The following is a 16,966-nucleotide window of genomic DNA, read 5'->3' on the forward strand; positions in this document are numbered from 1 at the left end:
TATAACATAGCCCTCTCCGCCCCCTGCAAGGCCCAGCCAAGACAGGGGCCCTGGGTCCTCTGGTCCTTCTGTCAGAGCCCGCCCAAATTCTCCTCCCACCCCGTCGCCCCCCGTCCCCAGGGTGGGCCTGCAGCCACTGCCCAAAAAACTTCTACAGAGCCTGGGCACAGTGAGGGGAAGAGGGCCAAGGCCCTCAGGTGCCTAGATTGGGGGTACATGAAGCCCAGTTCCAAACCCACACTCCGCCACCCCGGCTTCTGCCCCTGACAGCCTTCAGCCCCCTGAGGGGGCGATTCAGAAATTCCCTGCCTGATCTGGGAGGGGCTGAGTGACCATCCTGAGCGCTGGCTTCTGGCCCTGGCCCTGCTGTGAGGCTCTGGCCATCCGGGTCAAGGCATGTCTCTCCAGGTCTCGGCAAGGGCACTGGCAGGGTCAGGTGGGAAGCTGCAAGGACGGCCCAGCAAGGGTCACAGGTCAGACTGCATGCAACGCCCACAGTGGGGGTTACTGGGTGGTTCTGCCGAGGAGCCTACAAGGTGAAGCTGGTACCCACAACTCAAGCTGCACAGATCCATCGGGTGCTGGCTTCCACGTTCTGGGCTCACTCTAGCAGCAAGTTATGACAATCACAGTTGGTATTTACAGAGTACCTGACTCACTAGACACTCGACACTACTAAGTCTGCGTAACATTACCATTGAACCCTCCTCCCCCGCCCCCTGCCCCCACCCCCCAGAGAGGCTCCAGAATTTCTACCCTTAATTTACACAGGAGGAAGCACCATTCACAGAGGAAAAATACCTGGGCTGGAATGTGAGCCAAGGGCAGACTCCACTTCACTAGGTGGCCCTTCTCCAACCCCACGAAGGTTCATGAACATAGAATTCAACTGGTTCTAAAACTCCAGCTGTTTAATAACAAACGCTTCCTCACCCTCACCCCATCACAGCAGCAGGAGAATCACAGGTCCAACCCAGGGGGGAAGGGGGCGCTGCAGAAAGCCAGGGGAAACGGAAGCAGCCGGTGAGGGGCTTGGTCAGGCCCCTACCCTCGATGTCACTGACTTCTGGGAGCATCAAGCTGGGCTGGGCACGGAGGCCTCTCCTCTGCCCAGCCACCAGCAGGGAGCTCCATCCAACGGAGGCTGGGGCTCCAGCCAGAGAGCGTGAGAGGAAGCCAGGGCCGGAAGGGGAGGAAGGGGATGAAAACAGAAGAGACTCTGGTCTGCCACCAAGCCTGCGTCCTCCGGCCTGCCTATGCCAAGTCCAGCTGCCGGGAGCGGGCCTCACCCATCAAGAGGCTGCCACCACTCACACTGGCCTGGCCTTCTTGGCCTTCTTCTGAGACCTCACAGCCTCATCGTGGGCTTTCCGCTTCTCTGCCAGTTTGTTGGCCTGTGAGGAGAAAGGGGGGGATCAAGCTGTGATTGTGGGGTACCTCTCCTCTTCCCACTCAAGGCTGTCCCTTAAAGGCAGAGCTTCCAGGAAAGCTAAATAGGCAAATGACCAGGAGGAAAAATAACTGAACAACCTCAGGCAATGAAACAAGCTTTTACCTTTGCTTTTAGGGCTCTATGATCCAATGGGCCCATAACAAGTTAGGAGGATCCCAGGCTCCCAGAGCTGGAAGCAGTTGCCCCATTTTTACCTTCCTCCTTGGGGAAGCTGGATGCCAATCAAACCTTCACCAGGTTGCTGGGGAGGGGTCTTTCCCCTGCGGCCCATTTGGCAACATCTACTACAAAACATACCTAGGCCTTTCAACCTGGCAATTACATGCCCGTGAATATACCCTGCAGAGACTTCAGAGGGAGGCAGGGATGTGCTCAAGGGTGTCTTCTAAGAATGCCTCAAAATGAAAAACTAATCCTATCTAGAGAACAGGTCACTTGTATGAGGTCATAGCCAAGAAATTCACCCTATGGTTAAATGAAAAACACACTGCAAAACAACCTGTATGCAGCATGATGGCTCTAAAATCCCATGTTATTACACACACAGAAGAAACTGAGGCGCTGTTACTACACATCACCCCAAAGGCAGGACTGTGAGCCACTCCCGCATCACCGATTATAGAGTTCTGCAAAGCACTTAAAAAAAAAAAGTTTTTTTACAATGAGCATCTATGGCTTTGTGAATAAGAGGAAACAAAATAGAAACTTAATCTAAACCTCCCACAGTCCCTCCTGCTTTATGCACATCTGTTAAGTGGTCGTTTGTGAAAGTGGGTCCTGAGTCTACTGGGACACCTCTGTCCCCAGACGTCAGTACACTCAGAAAGAGCTGGGTGTCAGAAAGGAGACTGAAACTCTGAAGAAAGCCCAGGCACAAGCTGTTGACACCAAGCTGCCCATACAGGCCTGGGTGGGGGCCCCAGGGGCTGGGCCAGGCCAGGCCAGACGGGTAACCTCAGAAAAAGGCTAAGAAAGGGCCCGGAGTCTGTGCAAAGGAGAGCCAGTCAGCCCCCAAGTTCACCTGTGCAGCCACATCCGGTGGCCACATCTGGAGTCTCAGGCGGGTGGTGGGGACTCACCTCTCGGATTTTGCGCCTCTTGCCAAACATGATCTTGTTATAAAGGTACTTCTCCCGCTTCTTCATCATCATGATGGCTAGGCGCTTGGCTTCATTCTCCTCCTCCTGGGCCAGCCTCTGCTTGTCCTCCAGCTTCACGGTGCCTTCCATCACTCTGGGCCTCTGGGGACACAGGGTGGACACTTGTGGATGGTGGGTCCCCCCACCCCGACCAGTCCCCTGGCTCTTGCCCTTCTAGGCCGGGGCTGGCACCGAAGATGGCCAGTGTGGCTGCTTCCCAGGCTGTGCCCCCCCCGTCAGCCTCCTAGTACCTTCCCCTCCATCCTCTGCTCCTCCAGGGCTGTCAGCCGGGCCTCTTCTTCCTTTTCTGAACCAGCCTCTGCATCTTCTTCCTCCTCCTCTTCATTTTCTCCCCCTTCATCACCATCACCATCATCGTCTTCCTCCTCATCCTCCTCTTCAGATTCACCCATATTTCCTATAAAAGGGCAATGACTGCTGAAAGCCCTGAGAGCCTCCCCTTCTCCCTGCAGACCAACAGCTGGGCCCAGGCACCATGCTCTTCAGCCACGAAGACACTCCAAAGGGAGTGCACGGCTGTCCCAATTGTGGCTCCTCCTGGCACCTCTCCCCACAGCCCCAGCTGCCTTCGGAGGAAACTCCAGGTCCCCGACCCTGAGCTCTGCCACCTCCTACGTAAATACCCATGACAACTTCCAGACCGCTCCTGCTCGGTCACTCTGCACATCAAGCAACAGCTGACTGTAGGACAGACTCGTTCCCTTCTCGTAAGCCTGACTCCAAAGGTTGGTTTAAAGGGCCTTGTGCCCCTACTGTCCCATTCTCAGGAACTTGCCACCTTTGTAGCCAAGGAGGGAAACAATGAGATGAGGCCAAAGCCAGCCCGGAGGAACCTATCCATCCCATCGCCTGGCCCGCTCACCTGGGTGCTCTCCCCGCTGCAGGGCCAACAGCTTCAGCTTCTCGGGAGGGACATAATCTCCTTCCTTCTCCGACACGAAGGGTGAGAGGTGTGGAGGCAGCTGCACTCCGGGGAAGTAGTCCGCCACGGGGAGGAGGAGCTGTGCATTCACACAGTCGAACACCCACTGGGGCTGCACATAGTACCTGGTGGCAGAGACAGGTCATGGAAGCAACCTGAAGCCCCTCTGCATCTGGGGCTGGAGACAGACCTCCACCCCCAGAAACCCAAACAGATGGAGAAGGATGAGAGCACTGCGGACCTACCTGCCGATAACAGGTGTCTGCTGCCCAGGCCGGTCCACGATCTGGTGGGTGATGCAGGAGTCTGTGACATCATATGTGGCCCCAATGCACAGAGACTGGTCCCAGGACACATCGCCCCCAAAGCTCCTACAGGCACAGGGGGAGAGCACAAGAGTATTCAGCATGAAGCGCCAGCATGAAGGTGGCCCACAAGCTCCCCCTCCTAGGACACACCCGTGCCCTCCCCCCACACCGGGATCTCCCCCGTCATCGGGCCAACACCTCCAGTGCTGGCCCAGTGGGGGCCGGCCCTAAGCCGGTGAGAAGGTGGTGCTAGCTGCCCGGGGGGCGAGTGCCACCTGCGTGCTCGGGCTGAACGCTCCGCACGCCCACTCCAGTGAATGTGCAGCACACGCCTGAGGCGTGGTTGCTGCCACCATCCGAGGTCACTGCGGGCATCCAGGCCGGGACCCAGCCCAGAGCGGGGCAGAGCCGCTGCCGTCAGCTTCCCACCTGATGACGAAAGCCAGGGCCTCGCGGGGCACCTCACGGTTGAGGAAGAACTTCAGGCCCTCAAAAAGTTTCTTGTGCTTTTCCTGTGCCTCCAACTCCTTCCTGAGGCCCTCCGCCTGCGCTGTCGTCTCCTGCCACAAAAGAGGCCGTGCCACCGTTGGGCCTGCCCAGTCCCGCACTGGAGGGCACAGGGCGGAGATGGTCCCCAGCCTCTCTCTAGACCCTTCAGTCCCAAGGCGCCCCCCTCCGCCGGCCCGCAGTCCTCACCCCATCAGCAGGAAACTCATCCACCTCAGCCTCCTCCTCCACAGGCACCACCATGCGGGCCAGACTGGCACCCAACGCCGCCAATTTCTACAGGAAAGAAGAAGGGCTGCCGCTTACAGGTGGGAGGTCTTGTCTGGGAGCATGGTCACGGTGGGGAAGGGGGAGCAGTGACAGTTCTAGGACATCAGTGGGCTTGGGTTCCAAGAGCAAGCCCCGAGCCCACCCATCTAGCCATGCACAACCCCACCCCCAGGCCAGTGACCACCCTTCTGCGGGGGGATGCAGGACCAGTGCTCTGGAAGCCTCTCTCACCTCCATGGAGCTCTCGGAGTCCAACGCGTAGGTGTCCTCACTGGCCTTCGCCTCTATGTGGACCTGACCCTCCAGCTGGGAGGCAGGGGGAAGGTCAGAGGGAGAGGATGCCAGAGCCCCCGCCTCCATGTGGGGAGAGCAGGGCCGTGGCCCCTGCACACTGAGAAGGACCTGGGCTGGGCTGGGCTGGGCCCTACCTTGGGTGGGTAGTGCAGGTTGAGCGACTGGTAGAGGCGGAAGTTGACGAAGCCCAGCAGAGTGGTGTAGAACTCGGTGAAGGTGGCCATGACCCTGTAGTCAACGTCTGTCGGGTGCTGGGGGGCACAGGGGACCCATTGGCAGTGAGGGTGCAGGTAGAGGGGAAAGACGGCACTGATGACCCCCATGGGAGGGATTCCAACCTGCCCAAGGCCCCTCCATGGCAGCCCTGCCTTCAGACCCCTGCCCCATGAGAAGGGGCTATGTGGCATGTCCCACCACAAGCACTTTGGGGGAGGCTCGGGACAGGGTTCCCCAGGGTTAGGGGCATCCTGAGGCCAGTGCCAGATCCCCAAGCCATAAAGGGGAAGATGAAAGGGACTGGCTGGAGCTCCCCTGCCCCTGCCCCAGTTCCCTACTCATCTGGCAAGTCCCAGCTCAAACCAGACTTGGTCACAGAGGCGGCCTTCCAGGGCCAGTCTGGTCAGAGCTCATCCTTCTCCATGAGTCATCCCACAATCTTCATTTAACATCTTCTCCGGGGCTCGCCTGCTAGCCTCCCCCCATGCCTAGCCCCATCACCAGCCCAGCTGGCGTCTGTCGGCCTGGGTGGATGGAACTCAGCACCCTCACGCCTTGGCAGGAGGCTTGGGATGGACACTCAATTCAGCGACCCAGTCTCAGGCCCATGCCAGAGACAAAACTACAACTTGAGGACCCAGGACAGGATGGGACAGCTGCCTGACTTGGTCCCAGGAAGCTCTGGAGAAATGGCAGGAGAAAAGCTGCCTGCCTGGGGCCAAAGCACACGGCTACCCTCGAGAGCTGCCAACCCAGTAAGTAGGGGACATGATAGGGCTTATCTTTGCCCTTGAGGAGTTGATAAAGCAAAACAGGGGAAGGATCTGAGAGCCAGACAAAGTGTCTCAACTCTTGAGCAGCACTGCCCCCCACAGCCAGGGAGGCTAGCCCAGCCCTGTTGACCCCCTAGGACCTGGATGGCAGAATATGCTGAACAAGGTCAAAACTGGTAATGATCACAACGTCCCTTTTATGCCAGGCATGCCCATGACCTTGTGCTGTTTCTCTATTCTGCCATTGGGCAGTGTGGGTATGAGGGTGCAGGGACCAAGAGGTGCTCCACCTGTGCCCCCATTCATACCTCCGTCCTTCCAAGAGCATCTGCTAGGGAAGCATCTGAGAATTAACTCCATAACTCCATTTTCTTTCTTTCTTTTTTTTTTTTTAAAGATTTTATTTATTTGACAGAGAGAGAGACAGCGAGAGCAGGAACACAAGCCGGGGGAGAGGGAGAAGCAGGCTTCCCGCGGAGCACGGAGCCCAATGTGGGGCTCTATCCCAGGACCCTGGGATCATGACCGGAGCCGAAGGCAGACGCCTAACGACTGAGACACCCAGGAGCCCCAATAACTCCATTTTCCACAGCACAGCGCTAAGCAGGGTCCCATCACCCCCCTTCCCAGCCCACCTACTACCTGCCTGGATCCTACTTTGAGGAGCCCAGCACTAGCTCCTCAGGGGAAGAAGGCAGAGGAGGGCCTCAGTAATGACCCAGGACCGGTCCCCCATCCTCCGGCTGAGAGGAAGTAGTGGCAATGAGCTGGCCAGGGAGGAAGGAGGAATGGGCGGCCTGTTCCCTTCCCCCAGGGCCAGCTGTGTGGAGGCTGGCCTCCACAGGGCCCTATTCACCACCCGGAGGACATACAAAGACCAGTCTGAGCAGCATGGGGGTGGAACATCAGAGAGAAGGAAAAAGAGGAAGAGCTAGGGAGGAAGGAGACATGGCAAGAAGATAGGAAGGAAGGAGGTGGAGAGGAGGGATGGACCGGGGAAGAGGGAAGGGCCATACTCTGACCAACAGGCCGGCCCCGGAGAGTGGGAAGAGGGGACTGCTGAGGGCCAAGTCGCCTCTCACCCACAGACTGCAGCCTGCCCCCAAACATGTCCGTTACCCTGCGGTCAGAGTGGGTTCTGGCCTTGGACCCCCGCCAGCCCAGAGTAAAGGGGAGGGGCCCAGACCCCCAGCTCACCCTGCAGTACCTGATAACCTGGTCAGCAAACAGATTGTCCAGCCAGGCTGGTGCATCTGCTGCTCCAGGCACAGGCAGGAGACCAGACCATATGCAGGCCCACAGGATGACAAGTCAGGCAGAAGGACAGCCTGGCCCAGACCATGTGGGGGACTAGAGGCTAATGCTGCCCCATGCGGAGGCAAAACCAGGATTTCTCTCTGTGAATCCCTGCCCAAAACACCCAGCCTAAACCAAGATAAATAGGAAGTAGTGCCATGGGCTAATGGCTTCTCATATACTCACCCTCCCCACCTCAGGTCCCCCAGCCTTGAGTGGGAGTAAGGGGAAGCTGAGGAGTTAAGCACAGCAGCTTGGCCAAGGTCTGGCAGCCACTAGTGGGAGAGCGGGACGATGACCCCAGGGCTCTGAAGGTAGGGCTGGGCTCAGCTACTGTCCGAGCTTTGGAAGCTGCTCACTGCTCACTCAGCAGTCCCAAAGGACCAAGCACCAGGCACTTGGAAGGATTTTTTTCCTTAAATCCTCAGGACAAGACTTAGAAAGTGGAAACACATCATTCATTAACTAAGGCACAGAGAGATGCAGGAACACGTCCAAGGGCACCCAGCTGGGGAGGACTGCACACAGGCTGGCTCCGGCTCTCACTATGATGCTGTGTGGTACATTCCTCACCCCACATCCTACCCTGGCCGCACTCGGGAACCCAGCCCATGCTGGACTATGCAGGACAACAAAATCCCCCCTCTGCCCAAGTCCTTATGTCTGTCTAGGAGCCAGAGAAAGAGCAATGGCCCAGCACAAGCCCCCGCCTTCCTCATGGGCATACTCACGTCATGGGAGAAGGCATAGGGTGTGATCCACACGATGGGCTGCCCCAGCACCTCGGCCTGGTAGTAAATGCCTTTGATGGACAGGAAGACCTGGAGGGAGGGGACAGTAGGGTGAAAAGCACTGGGAGGCAGGGCAGGGAGCAGAGTGGCAGCCCCTCCCCCCGGTGGCCGTGGGCTCACCTTGCGCAGGGCGCGGGCAGCTATGACGTAGTGCAGGAACTCCACAGTGAGCCGGCGGCACAGCTGAATGGTCTGCACGTGGCACTTGCCAGTCCGTGGGAAGGTCGAGAAGAGGAAGCACATGGAGAGGGCATCATCCAGGTCCCGCAGAGCGTCTATGAATGTGGGGTACCTGCACGGCCAGGAGGGCAGTGCTCACAGGCTTGGTTAACCTGGGCTCCAGGCGGGGGGGCCTGGACTCCTCGTCCACTCTGTCAGTCACGCCAGAGGTCACCAGAGTGAGTTATGTCTTGTCCCTCATCACCCAGCCCTCTTTCTAGTTTGCAGAACCAATTGGAACCAAAGGGTAAAAATGTTGGAATTTTTTCAGTCCTAGGCCAAGAAAAGCCAGAGCAAGAAAGCGCTTCCAGGAATCCTGTGACAAGTGAGGAAGCTGACGAGAATGAGCCGTCCTTGGCAGGATCCATTACTGCATGGTTGCCCTGCTGATGGATGGGGGCCTGGGTCATGGAGAGGACACTGGAGTATGTATAATGACACCTCATTCCAGTCCCAGTTGTGGCCCAGGATGGGTCACTTGGCCTCACCCAACCCCAGGGATTTCATTTGGAAAATGACATTGCTGGACCAGACTGTTGGTTTAAAATCGGGCTCCTGTAGCTCCCTGGAAAGGCCTGGGGACAAGTGGACAGACAGGGCCTCGGGCCTCCCTTCCCTAGCCAGGGCAGTTGTCGGAGCCTCTGGCACCCAAACTGCCTTCCAGGAGGCTTTCTTTTGCAGAAAGCGTTCCGCTGCTTCAAAAAGGGACTGTGAAAGCCATGAAACCAGAGATGGCCAGGGTCCCTCCAGCCCAAGGTGGCATCACTCCCTGCAATCCGCCAGGAGGAACCTGCCAGTCTTCAAACCACACCGAGACAGAACAAAGGCTGCAAGGGACCTCTCCAAAGACAACAGCAGGAGGGGCATCGGGTCTTCTGGTGCTCAGGCGGAAACCTCAATGGGCCCCTCTGGTGCCTCCAAGTTCCCTCTACACCTCACGCACAAACCCACCAACCGGGCCAGGACCTTCGTAGAAACAGCCCCAACTATTTCTGAGCCACCTGCTTTTTTATAGGCAATGGCGGGGGGGGGGGGGGGTGACACAGATTTGCAACACCATAACCGCACTGCCACCTGGTGTGGGCATGAATCCAGACACTTGGCTTTTTCCTAGTGCAAGTTTTGCATTTGCTCCACACGTGCTCGGAGGAGGACGTGCTTGGAGCAGGAACTCTTCTTGGGTCGCCCAGCTTGCAGGCTGCAGAGCTGTGGTGAGGACACCACATGTCAGGCTCCTAGGCCAGGGCTCTCTCCATGCTAGCCCACGGCTGGCCTGACTCAGTGGTGCCAAGTCCATCCAGCCTGGAGTGAGTATTTCTAGGCCATCAGCCCCCAAGAGAAGATGGACATTCATTAGCCCAGGGTTTCTGAACCTTACCACCACTGACAATTTGGGCCGATTGTTCTGTGTGGTGGGAACTGTCCTGTGCACTGTAGGGTGTTTAGCAGCTTCCCTGGTCTTTACCCATTACACACCAGTAGGACTTCTTTCCCTGCTCCATGTCCAAATCATGAGAACCACAAGTGTCTCCAGACATTGCCAAATGTCTCCTGGAAGCCAAAACTGCTACTGGTTAAGAACCACTGACTTAGCCAATGGATGAGTGGGACTACTGAGAAGGCTGGACAAGAACACTTAAGATCAGAGGCACCCACGGGCGCCTGGGCTCAGGTCATGCTCCCAGGGTTCTGGGATTGAGCCCGGCATCAGGCTCTCTGCTCAGCACGGAGCCTGCTTCTCCCTCTTCCTCTCCCTCCCGCTCCCCCTGCTTGTGCTCTCTCTCTGTCAAATAAATAAATAAAATCTTAAAAAAAAAAAAAAAGATCAGAGGCACCCAGCCATGTCTGCCATGTCTGCCCCATGTGCCTGGGGTGCAATCCCAGAACTCTGGATCTCAATCACCACAGGGCCTTTGCATCTGCTGTTTCTGCTTGGACCACATTTCCCTTGGCTGGCTCAAGTGTCTGCCCCCAGACACCTACTCTGACAAACCTGTAGGTAACATATATCCCCCTGAGTTCCCTTCATGCAGTTAGCATCCCACATGGTACTTGCTGTGACTTGCAATCATTCTAGCAACTTGTTTGTTTTTTTTGGTCTGCTTCCTCCAAAAGGATGCCAGCAACTTGAGCAGGATCCTGGTCTTAGTCTCAGTGCTAGGACTGAGTCCCTAACTTACCGCTCCTTGACAATGTGGTCAAGTTTGTAGTTGGGCTTGTTGTCCTTCAGACGTTCCACAGTGTTCCACTCACTCTTCCCATAGGCCTTCCGGAGCTTCCGGACAAACACCTGGGAGAGAAGAGAGATCGCTGATGCTGGGGCCAAGGGCTCCTGGAGACCCCTCTTCCACCAAAGAGGGACACACGGGGCGGGAGGACTCTCAGGGCCTCCTGAAGCTGACCACAGCTGTCTGTGCCATCTGATCCCCTCAGCTGGGACGTATAAAACAGTAAACTCCAAAAAACATCAAAACTGACCCACACGGATGAGCAGAGCCAGCTTGGTGCACCCCTGTGATGGATGACCAGAGATAACCACTCAGACATGCTGACTCCACTACACGTTTACATGAAAACATAATGTTTTCAGCCCTAGTTTCCAACTGAGGTGAAGCGACCTGCCGGCAAGGCAGCTCAGGGCCAGGAAAGCTGGCCTCCATTCTGAGCACCAGTCTGTGTGGGCATGAAACAAGCCACAGGTCCATGTTTTGGGCTAGGTCACACAGGAAAATGCAGCTGAGGCCAGGCATGGGCTCAGAAGGTCCTCCACACCAACTGATGTCTTCCCTATAAGTACTTTTGGTCAGGCCTGCCCTTGGTGCTCTTCAGAGGCTCTAAGGCTACCTCTGCTGAATAGTCAAGATAGCCATTTCCCACAACAGGCCCTCTTCCAATGCAGTGAGTTTAAGTAGTTAAAAGAACCCAGCAGCAAAACAGAACAAGCCACCTACCTCCTGGACTTGAGTAAGAGGGCCAGCAGCAGGTGCTGGCCAGTCTCCTGTGGCCACCAGGTGGCGCCTCACCCCTCCCAGCCCAGGACTCAGCCTGGCCCAGGGGCTCCACAAAGGCTTCAGTAACAGCAGTCTGCTTTCAATTATCAGCATTTGGTCTGAGGTTTCTGTTTTCCCTGTGGCATTTGAGCAGTTAATGGTTTCCATTTATGGAATGGAAAGCTTGGTCTCCTGGGAGCAATTCCAGAAAGAATTTTAAAAGGAGCAGTTTCTTTGGGCAGAGACTACACCAAAGAGCCCCTGAAATAGTACCATTTTTGCTTCAAGGCAATAAGTTTACTTTGCAAAAGAACCAGGGAAAAGGTACAACAGGTAAAGCATTAATCATTTGCCAGGTTCTGTGCACATTTCCACATGGAATCTCAGTTAATCCTTGAGACATTCCTTTGAGGCTTGCTCAGAGAGGTTAAACAATCTGCCCAAGGTCAGTTGGTGGGTCACAGAGCAGTGATGGACACCATCCGGACCCTAGAGCCCCGGCCTTACCTTGTATTCCCGGAACTTGTTGACGATGGGCTCATGGAGGAGGAACTTGATGTCTTTAAGAAGGTAAAAAGTTCGGGCCGCTGTGGAGCCCTTATTAACCTTCTTCTTATGTTTGGGTTCATGGGGATAAATGCCTTTCAGGATACACAGCCGCCTGGAAGATAAAGGCCATTCCTTCTATCAGTAAACGTGCTGAACCCTGGCCACACCAAGCCTGCAAAACAGCAGTGAACAGGGAAAACAGGGGCCCTTGGAGAATTCATGTCCCTGTGCAGGATCTGACAATCACAAGTCCCCGAAAATCACCTAACATAGATTGTCACACACACCAGAAAAGAAACAATCAGGATGTTGACAGGGGCCAGATGGCAGGTACCCCTTTTAGCAAAGGCAGTCAGGAAAGGCCTTGCTGAGAAACTGACATTTCAGCCATATAAAAGGTAGAGGGAAAAGCATTCTGGAAGGACAGAGGCTGTAAGGGTAGAAGGTGCTGGGTGACTAAAAGTGGGCCACAAAGCAGGGCCCACAGGCTGTGGAAAACTATGGATTTGACTCTACGAGGAGCTGAGAACCTCTAGCTTCAGGATCAGAGGTCTGTTCTGCCAGAAGGGAGGGGATGGGTGACAAAGACCCAGCCAGAAAGCAGCAACGCACTGTAGCAGTGAGCTCATTCTGATGACCCAGAGTGGCACGACCCATTCTCCAGCTTCTCCACAGACCCACCCCTGGCAAAGCATAGCTCATTAAAGCAAAACCAGACTAGAAAGAGGAGGGCTTATCAGAATTCTAGACAGAGTTTGTGGCAGTGCAGGTAAGACAGGGATGCGGCTGAGTCTTCACCATCACTGAGTGTGACTCACTGCCTGGGCACCCCCCGTGGTTCCCCTATTCCACCCTTCCCCAACCTCACCTGAAGTCAGCCAGGCTCAGCTGCAGCTTCTTCCGGGCTTTGTTTCGGGTGATGTAGTTGGTGGCAGAGCCTCGTTCATACTTGGGGAGAACAAAACCAATTGACCATTAGCAGTGATTGCTGTGATGACATCAATCTCTGGGCACGCATCAGGCCAGAGGCAACAATCACTGTGGACAAGTAGCCAAGAGGCTTCTGGGACAGGAAATGCTATAGGGAGGGAGTCCACCCGCCTGAACATGCTCTCCTGCACTGTCCTTGCAATAATCAGTGTAAAGGACACACACATCTGCATGATGCTGGGGACAAGGTTGCTATGGATCAGGTGCTACGCCAAGCACTTGGTAGTAGCTCTAAGTATTGGCCATTATAATTAGTGATTGCCACACATTATTTCGTTTAATCCTCACAACACCGTGGCATGGGTGCGATTAAAATTCCCATTTTACTGAGAAGAAACAGGCTCAGTCAAATAACCTATCCAGGTCACATAACTTTTCAAGGGCTGGGATTCAAATGTAGGTCTGAGTCCTCAGCCTCAGTGCCTAATCCCCTAAGCCAGTTTTTTCAACTTTTCCATTATAACCAATCCCTACCACCAGAAGCCTTTTTAGACCGTTTCCCCCCTTAACTGTCCCCTCTCACAGCCCCATGAAATGTTAATACTGCAGACATACCCAAGATTATTATGTAATGCGGTCTTTTTTTTGTTTTAAGGATTTTGTTTATGTATTTTAGAGAGAAGGGGAGGAGGAGAGAGAAAGAGCTCTTGAGGTGGTAGAGGAAGAGAATCTCCAGCAGACTCCTCGCTGAGTGCAGAACCCTGATGACCCTGAGATCACAACCTGAGCTGGAGTCGAGAGTCAAAAGCTTAATCAACTGAGCCACCAGGCGCCCCCATTGAAATATCTAAGATCCCTTCAACTAATTCTTGTTCCCTTGCAGGTGATATCTAGCTGAGAATGCAAGCTCTAAATCAAAGCCTCTCCCCTCCACCATTCATTCATTTAACAGAAAATAAGAGGACCTCTACAATGTTCCTTGTATTAAGCTAGATGCTATGAGGGCAATGAAGACAGAAGGCCTGGTCTCTACCTACCCCCAAGGAGCATACTGTCTGATGCAACCATGTGGGTATCTGTAGTGCCAAGATGCGGCCTCATGTTCCCATCTCTGTATCAATGATAAAGAGAAGCAGTGCATTGTACCAAGAATGTCCTTTCCAAACAAGATCATCCTCTGCATTAAGGCAGCAGGGACCTTGATGGCCAGGTCTAGCTCTAAAGAGATAAACATACAGCCCCTCAAAGAGTATACTTATGACCCCCCACCTTCCGATCACCCCCCGCCACCAAATACAGCCTTCATTTATTCTTTCCTCAAGAAACTGTCTACTGGGGCTACAAAGATGAGCTTCAGACTGCCTCAGAAAGTTAGGTCTTCATGAAAAGTGTTTTCCATTGCCTTACATCACACACACATCTGTCATCATGCTTATCCTTTTAAACATCAAGTAGACAAGTAGTTCTCAACTGGGGTGATTTTACTCCTTGGGTGTGTGTGGGATGGAGGGAAGGGAATTAGGCATTTTGGATTGTTGAGTGCCGCTGGCATCTAGCGTGTAAAAAGTCAGGATGCTACTAAATACTCTATGATGCACAGGACAGCCCTCTCTACGACAAAGGGTTATCTGGCTCCAGGTGCCTGGGTAGCTCAGTCGGTTAAGCGTCTGCCTTCAGCTCAGATCGTGATCCCAGGGTTCTGGGGGCTCCCTGCTCAGCAGGAAGCCTGCTTCTCCCTCTCCCCGCCGCTCCCCCCTGCTTGTGCTCTGTCAAAAAAAAAAAAAAAAAAGCGTTATCTGGCTCAAAATCCTTGTGAAAACCAGCATTAAAAACTGTCGTGATTTGTTTACATAGCTACATCTGTGCTGCAAGGGAAGATTTTCCATTTAATATCTTTGCAATTCCAAACATTAGCACTTACTGGTTGTTCAATAGTGTGTTGGGTTAAACATAAACAGGCAACAGGAACTTTCAATCTGAAGGAAACAGGAGGCAACTACATCTTCCTCACCTTCATCCCTTCCCCAATCTTTTCATACCACCAAGGTGATTCTCTATACAGCAATAAGAAATCCCTGAAAAACCGACCATGGTACTTCTCCTTTAGTTGAGGCCTACTGCACTTGGAATAAAATCCAAGCTCCTCCTGGTGGCTCACAGACCTTGCACATCTGGTCCCTGTCTAACCTCAAGCTCACCAAATGCCATTCTTCCCTTAGTTTGCTATACCCCAGCCATCTTGATGTCCTAATTTCTTGCATACAGAAAGCCTTTCCCACCTAACGGTCTTGGCACTGAGTTTCCCCTGCTAGGTTTGCTCGCTAAGCACTCCCATGGCCCAGAACCTATCTGGGATCTTCTGATCTTTCAGATTTCAGCTTAAATGTTGAGTCAGAGAGACCTTCCAACACAACACTAACTAAAGTAAGTATACTTTTATATTCTCCACCCTTATCTTTCACATCACATTTAACAATATGTGATCGTTTTATTTGGTTGTTTATGTCCTTTCCCCGCTAGAAAGTGAGCTCGGGGAAGGCAGGGACCACATTTGATTGTTTATGTTTCCCTCCCCAGTGTCCAGGGCAGGCTCAACAGAGAAGGGATAACAAGTTTTGGAGATGATAAACTTGACGTAACGGTAATGTTTATTACTGTTTCAGTGAACAGTTGTCTTTCGGCCCGGTCTGCATTTGGGGTGAGGCTTTCTTTGGTAACTCCCAACGTTCTTTTACAGCCCTACTCCAGGGCTCTTTCCCGGGCTTCATCGGCCGAGTACTGCCATCCTCGCCCATCCTCGGACCCCTTCTCATAAATGTCTCTCATCCCGTTGATTCCAGCCGTTTCTGAACGCATGAGTGGCCACGGCCAGAAAAGGTGCAGTCCCCTGGCTCCCTCGCTCCCACCTCCCTCCCCGCCCCCCTCTCCCCAGCGCCACCCCTCCCGGGGTTCTGCCCCATTCACCTTCTTCTTCTCCAGGCCTCCCATTGCTCCACGCTGAAGGGTCTACGCGCGCCGCGCGGACAGACAGCGCCACTTCCTCCCGCACGGGCCCTGCCTAGGGCCCCGAGGCCCCCACAGCGCCGGTCTGCGCGGGCTGCCCGATGCGGTGCCTGAGCGAGTCTAGGGAAATATTTGGCTTTCCTCCTTGAAATTTACAATTCAGCTTCCTGAAAAAAAATCACTGAGACCACTCTCTAGAGTTCTTTCTCATCTGTGGGCCTATTACGGCAGTTTTAATGTTTAAACGAACGCAGCTATTCAGGCGTTTCTATAACCATCCTGGTGACGATCGCTCGACTTTATGAGCCCCGTTGCATGTTGGGATGGAGAGTGGCGGAAGGCTTAGCGACAGCGCAGTACCCTCTGGGATACAGAGGAAAGCCACACTCTGAGGTGAGTGAGCGCCAGTGGCGTTGTCACGGTAACGGTTGCTAGGCGCCCTCGGAACTAGGCTCCTCCTGAGGAAAAGCGGCCGCCAGGGGCACTTAGTGAGGCTGGGCTGTTCTCCCCGCAGGTCGCCTGTGGCTTTCCCTTTGGTTCATCGCCTTTTAGGGGGATAAAGTGGATCAAAAGCAGACTTTTTTCCTCAGAGAAGTGTAGTGACCCGAGAGACCACTTACATGTTCTGAGCCTTAGCGGTGAATTGAAAAATGACAAAAGGCGAAGCAGAGCTATAGAACTTGTGGTATATTTTAAAAGTACATTCAGCGCGTTTGAGCTTTTAGTATATACATATTACCTTCCGTATTGTGTTCCTCAAAGGATAATTACAAGGTTTATACAAATATTCACACCACCTTCAGATGGTGTGTGATGTGGAGAACAAAGGCAAAAGAAATATAGAAAAAAAATTAAATTTCCTTATAACGTACAGCCCATTGACAAGTACTTGGGACAGACAAGGTGACCTTCCTCCAGGAGCTCAGCTTCCTCAATGTTAATACTTGGCTAGAAGCAAAAGGCAACCTTAGCTTGACATTAGCTCAACCGCCAGGATCTGTAAGTCTTCTTTAACATATGAAAATCCCTTTGGAAACTTCTTTTATCTCTACCCACCCCCCACCCCCAAATTATGTTTAGCAATTGTCCCCCAAACATATGGCCCACTGATGTACATCTGAAGGGTCTCATGACTAATATTCTACTAGACAGTAGTAAAAGACCCCTCAAGGTCCTGGAAACCTTGCTTCCAAATTCCTTAGGGACTTAGGCTATCCCTAACCCCCTCCCAGCTTGGAAGTATATAATCAGCCACTCCTCACGACCCTAGTGCAGCTCCTTCTGT

At 53.9% G+C, this 16,966-nt stretch overlaps 1 protein-coding gene across 1 annotated transcript; it reads right to left on the reverse strand.

Annotated features, from left to right (window-relative positions):
- Positions 1–890: 890 nt before the first annotated feature.
- PES1 (pescadillo ribosomal biogenesis factor 1) lies at positions 891–15,739 on the reverse strand. The gene is made up of 15 exons (XM_035017373.1): positions 15,643–15,739; positions 12,617–12,696; positions 11,707–11,860; positions 10,390–10,499; positions 8,111–8,282; positions 7,931–8,020; positions 5,049–5,165; positions 4,852–4,926; positions 4,540–4,626; positions 4,273–4,403; positions 3,781–3,906; positions 3,476–3,660; positions 2,844–3,010; positions 2,533–2,694; positions 891–1,394 (listed from the first exon to the last, which is right to left on the reverse strand). The coding sequence occupies exons 1-15, from the start codon at positions 15,664–15,666 to the stop codon at positions 1,311–1,313; spliced, it is 1,764 nt and encodes a 587-aa protein (XP_034873264.1). The 5' UTR covers positions 15,667–15,739; the 3' UTR covers positions 891–1,310.
- Between the last annotated feature and the right edge of the window lie 1,227 nt (positions 15,740–16,966).

This window comes from Mirounga leonina, unplaced genomic scaffold (assembly GCF_011800145.1).
Source record: "Mirounga leonina isolate KUSES-001 unplaced genomic scaffold, KU_Mleo_1.0 Mir_171, whole genome shotgun sequence".
Taxonomy (NCBI): Eukaryota; Metazoa; Chordata; class Mammalia; order Carnivora; family Phocidae; genus Mirounga; species Mirounga leonina.